General features: G+C 45.7%; 1 protein-coding gene across 1 annotated transcript in view; it reads right to left on the minus strand.

The window, feature by feature from the left end:
* Positions 1 to 5,984: 5,984 nt before the first annotated feature.
* The window catches only part of MAA_00397 (Protein kinase-like protein), a gene marked incomplete at both ends in the record, with an annotated part of 839 nt that continues 755 nt past the window's right edge, over positions 5,985 to 6,068 (minus strand). Inside the window, one exon of the mRNA XM_007818395.1 lies at positions 5,985 to 6,037. Within this exon, the coding sequence (XP_007816586.1) occupies positions 5,985 to 6,037 (53 nt within the window). The remainder of the gene's footprint in view (positions 6,038 to 6,068) is intronic.

A 6,068-nucleotide genomic window follows, 5' to 3' on the forward strand; every position in this document is an offset into this window, starting at 1 on the left:
CTTCCGTATTTTTGCCGTCGCTGCACCCCAAAATAATGTTTATGAACGCGCTCTGCAAGGATATTCACTCGTCACCTTCGCTGGAAAAAAACACCTAGTTTGAAACTAAAGCACATCAAGGATTATCCACTGGTGCTATGGCGCCTTGGCCTGGCATGCATCATGTTGCCGTTTCCCAAGGGAACTTTCGCCGTGTCACAATGTTGGCATCGGTCCTGTGGTTGCATCTGCTTTTTAATGAGCTCCTCGTAATGCCTGAAGTGGCGCAACACGCAGGCGGAGTCGATCATCGCCATTATATAGAATATTTTGTGTTCCGGAACTTTTATCCTGTCGCTACCTTTTGAACTGTCGTTATCGCAGTTACCAAACGGCTGACCTGGTTGGATATAGGCATTACTGCAAATTTGGAAGAATTGAGGAAAGTATGAAGAAGAAGAGAACAGTTGAGGCAGCAGTTGTTCATGCATTTTACTAAGTCCAGCTTCTACATTACTGACTGGCTGTAATTGCACGCACCCGTATAGTGGCACAATTAAGCCCTGTGCGGCTTGCGCAGAGGCGAGAACAAAATCGAGTCGCTCAAAAGGCTTGCCGAAACAAAGAAAAGGAGCACATAGAAAGGCTGAAGCAAGAAATTGCAACCCTGCGACATGAAGACCAAAATTTGCAACTGATTCGCCAACTTGCCTTGAAGAACGCAGCCCTGGAGGCAGAGATACTGCGAACTCGACAATTAATCAGTTGTAAAATTGGTAATCCATCCGTTTTTTCAAATCAAGAAACTGTACGTATTGAAGAGGGGACAGTTCAGGCTGTCCCGGTTGATGTCGGTTGTTGGGATCTCAATCATCCCATGGCAATATTTGTCTCTTCAACGATTGTGCACAAAATCAATACCCTAATGGTAGCCGAGGCCATGTTGCGAGACCGGCAACTTGGCATAGGTAAAGAGACACAAAGCAGAAACTGAGAGTTTGGAGGTGGCACGATATGAAGTTTATAGTCAAGTAAGCTCTGTTAACAATTCCATTATTGTTCTGTCGTCTCCTCCGTTACGCAGTGGAACCTCGCTTTTGTGATACTGTTGCCGCCTGCCACTCGGATGATGAAAGCGCTTGTGTGCTTCATCCGATAGAGGTTGCTTTATCCGAGAAGTGAAGTTGGGATCTCAATCATCCCATGGCAATATTTGTCTCTTCAACGATTGTGCACAAAATCAATACCCTAATGGTAGCCGAGGCCATGTTGCGAGACCGGCAACTTGGCATAGGTAAAGAGACACAAAGCAGAAACTGAGAGTTTGGAGGTGGCACGATATGAAGTTTATAGTCAAGTAAGCTCTGTTAACAATTCCATTATTGTTCTGTCGTCTCCTCCGTTACGCAGTGGAACCTCGCTTTTGTGATACTGTTGCCGCCTGCCACTCGGATGATGAAAGCGCTTGTGTGCTTCATCCGATAGAGGTTGCTTTATCCGAGAAGTGAAAGTCGAAGAACAAGCGTCTCAGTCTCCCGAGGACGGAAATCACTGTCAGATGAATCAGAATGGGAGCCGAGTTTGAAGGCACTGCAAGGAACAAGCCTGTTTTCAAGCTGGGCAAGATGCAATTGACTACTGCAAACCCCCCCTGGTAGAAACATCTAAAAACGAAGCCAAGGAAGCCGTGTGGCGAGAAACATCTAAGAACGAAGCTAAGGAAGCCGTGTGGCGAGAAACACTGTCAGTCACGCACACGACGTTCTATCACCAATCTGACCTGAACAAGCAGGCGGGCAAGAGAAAGTTGACATTGCAGAAGACAAGATAAAAATTGAAATACCTCGTTTATGCAGTATAAGGAACACTGCCTATCTGATGAACCTTAAACAGCATCGCGTGCAGGGTCCAGCCTGCGGCTTCCATAAATAGCGTGCCTTGGCGGCATCTCTAGCTTACAGAATCAACGCATTCTTTTCATCCGTGTTTCTCTGTGACGTTCAATAACTGGGAACTCAGGCAATATCCATGAGCGATGGGCAAGATCGATATATGGTCGATACTAATTTGGTTACCCCGAGGGGTGCGTCTTACTGTCTGGCACATTTATAACAAAGGCTCGACTGTTACGGGCGGTGGGATAATACAAAACATCAAGTCCGAAGTAGCGAATGCCCCTTTAATGACGGCAGCCTTTTCGAACAAGAATTTTCGTAACGGTAGTACGGGAGGATGTGTTTCACGGTGAGGCTGTGCACGGAATGGCGGTTGGTTGAACAGGGGAGGTGGCAACAACGTTGCATTAATTTCCAGAAGTTTGTAGGACGGAGTTTACCGATGCTGCATTTTCTTGACCCTTCGTCTTACATACTTCGCCTCTCTGCTCACATCTTTACTAAGTGACTCCAACATTGTGACAAAAGCCTGGCGACAACCCGCTCCACCAATAAGAAGAACAAGGGAAAAAGAGGTCGCGGGGTATTTGCCACAAATAGAGACCGAGGTGAGTCACTTTGATCAACTATTTACTAACGTCTGTTGTTGCCACTGTGTCTCATATGGCACGTATTGCCCATCTTACGGTGCATCGGATCATGTTACAAGGTACTCAGTTGTCAAAAACAAGTTGTTCATTTGCTAATATCGACTTGGGCCAGTTTTTGGTTTATTCCGCATTACCTCGAACGGTAACACATAAAATTTGAGGCAATGGACTCCTGCCAAGCGAAAAAGCACAGCCAGTTGTGCCCTACATGGCATGGCCACATTTCGTCGACGATGGATATTTTGATTCTTGTTGAAGCATACCTCCGGAACCATCTCAGCGGCGTCCCACGACGACCCGATGACATAGAGAAACGCGACCTAATCAAGAGTGGGAGTGTCTTTATTATTGATCAACATGATTCTGGTATCAAGAGGTGGACTGACGGTCGGTCATGGAGTCCGAGCCGCATTTTTGGAGATTTCCTACTCTACACTGAACTTGAGCGACCGTGGAAATCATCAATAAAGCCAATCAATGTCACAATTAGGGGGCTCTCTGGCAGAGAAACTTCACAAAGTCGTTGTGAAAAAAGTCTCTCGGAACCTCAAAAAAGAACCAGATCATTTCGTGGCACTGCGTTTTCCTCGTACTCTCTCAAGAGCGGTGGCCTTGTCAAGAAGACCATCACAATTTCGTACAACCACCGAAGTTATCATGTCATAAGTTACTACAGTGTTGATGACGCCTTTTTAGGCCGGCTCATGACCGTTAGCCAGGATCCAGCGCTTGCGGGTCTGTTGCCTCGCCTGGAGTTATTATTACCAAGACGCCTCCAGCCCGAAAGAGCTAGGGAAGCTAGAAGTCATCTATCTTCTGGGCGCAGTTCCCGAATGAATCGGCAACTCGAGGCTTCAGACGTCACAAATGTTCCACCTCTTGGTTCACTCCTCAACTTGCACAACTCGCAGCACTACGAATATGGCATGCATAATCTTGTTCGAGTTGGTCCGGAATCATCCCTATCGGCTCCGGCATCGTTGGAAAATCTGCGCATACGTTAACTCAGAATCCATGGAGGAATAATGATGGATCAAATTCTTAATCACCAGCAACCCTTCTTAAATTCAAAGAATGCATGCTATTTGATGGGCCACATGAAGCAATAATGTCAGTAATCCAGCTGTGCACGAAAAGCACCCGTGGAACAGGAGCTCACAGCTTACAAGAAGTTAATTCAACAAGGCAACTTTGCCTCATCTGTATTTTTTCCAAGGACATAAAAGTGCAATATGCAACACGTCGTTAGTGCCTGCCAGAAATGTCATGCAGGATCGATTGCCATCTTGTAATGCATCGAATCATTTGCCGCGATTTATAAAATTTGATGGAAAACACGTGCTTCATCTATATATCACACCAGGGAGAAATCCTTCTTCGACATGATGTTGGTTTTTCCACCTACGGATCTGACTGCCATTCTGCGACAGAGTGCCATAAGTCATAATCTAGAACTTATGCAAAGAAAAAAAGAAATTCCGGGCAGAGCTAGATTCCAGCCACTATGACTAACCTGATTGGCCACCACGACAACCTCACAGGGCACAACGACAAACCCCGCAGGGCACAGCGACAAACCTTACCGGCCACTACACGACCCCGTCGACCGTCTTGCTGTCCGTAATGACCTGTAAGATTTTTTGTATAAGATTCGTCCAGGAAGTTGGGTACCTATTTGTTGGAAGCGCAAAGCTTCTATTCGGGTGATAATTATCACGCTGGTGATCTTGATATTCTTGCTTGTGTTGAATTCATCTATCTCGAGGTAGCGCTCACCCAAATTGGTGATGTTTGTGATCTGTTTGAGATCAACCATGTGTGGCCAATTACATGCCAGCATTTGCTGCCTTACACGCCCACAGCGGCGCTGGCAGCAACACTATTCGACTGGAGATAATAGAAAACACTTCTTCCAGCTACACCTTAGGCAGGGGGGCGAGGAAGACAAGGGTACATCACACGATTACTTCCAAGATAGAACTCTTTCTGTGATTGTCTCGTCGTGAGACTTCTTGACAAATAAGCTTTTGTGCCCCAAGTTCATTATTTCTTGTCGCCCTTATTCTATAGTCCAGAAGGATCCGTATTATTTATCTTAGACTGAGAAGCTTTCCCAGCCAACTAATGAAATCAGGACGGCAAGCTGGCCTTCCAAACTTCTGATAATATCTAGCCATCATTTATTACATCCAGCAAGTACGTCAAGTCTGTTGATACAACAAGCAGGCTTGACTTAATTTCTGGATGTCATTAAATCGTTGATATCAGTACTTTGAGAGCTGACCAGCCAACTGATGAAACCAGGGTGGCTGGGAAGTCTTCTCAACTTAAGGTAAATTACATGGACCCTTCTGAACGATAGACAGCGGAAATGAACGAGAACAATGATTTTGTGACGAAAACGTTGTGAACAATGAGTCTCATAATGGCACAAGGAGACCACGTCGCTCGTGCAAGACAACAGCAATAGTTATACTTTGGCAGACAGTGGTATAACAACAAGTATGTGGCTTTCGTATCATTCCAAGATATATGTGGAAAATCAAGAATCTTGTCTAAGCTGTCCCAAACAATCGTGCTGTGCGACATGAGCAAACTTAGGCGGCATCATTTCTACTCTCAAATATCTATTCTCGAGCAGCTAACAGACCCAAGGCGAGACAAACGGTTTTACGGGAAAGACTGCGCCGTCGGCGTCGTCATTAGATCTTGATATCTGACTCTTGCTGAGTCCACTCCAAACGAGGCCGCCCAGTTTGCAACACAATCTGGCCAGCCAGTGGAGAGCGCAGCAACGTCACACTCCACACAGGTTGGGCCATTAGAGCCTTTTGGGCCGTGGTGCAGCCTGGGTGAAAACGCTGAAGGCTTTTCTCTCATTATGAGTCGAGTCAGCAACCTCGGAGCACCGATAGCAATATTCAAAATTGGTTGTCTAGTATAACAATGGGTCCACAGCATCGGGCGCGGCAATCATTAAGGCATTTGACCTTGAACTGTGGCCTAAAATAAAGTTCAACTATATTGGCGGTTTGGCATTGTCATGTACACTAGAAGAATCCTTATGCAACACACATAACTTGCAATTGTGTCAGAGTATGGTGTGGATACCGCAATTGTGTCAGAGTATGGTGTCGATACTGTCGTGGAAGAAGGTCACTAAAAATGGAATGCTGAAGAATTTTCTCTGACGACGAATCGGGCTTTCCGCCGACCTTATAATACTAGCAGTAATTCTGAAAATTGGCTGTTTGCTATAACAGTGGGTCCACAGCGTCAGGTGTAGCTCTATGACAATCATCTCAAGTATTTGCACAAAGAAGACCTGATCTGTTCCTTGCGCTACGGCCTAAATAAAGTTAGACTGTATTGACGTCTTGGCATGTAATATGATGTGGTGGCGCAACTATGCAGCTGAGTCAAGTAAATCAGGGAGGAAAGTGGTCGGTAATGTCGAACCTTATAGCTTGAGACACAATCTAAAGATGAAAAAGAGCTCGTTGGTTGTACGACCTAGAGATGTGTCAGAAATACGATGGCACTA

This window comes from Metarhizium robertsii (genome assembly GCF_000187425.2).
Source record: "Metarhizium robertsii ARSEF 23 chromosome Unknown MAA_Scf_3, whole genome shotgun sequence".
Lineage (NCBI taxonomy): Eukaryota > Fungi > Ascomycota > Sordariomycetes > Hypocreales > Clavicipitaceae > Metarhizium > Metarhizium robertsii.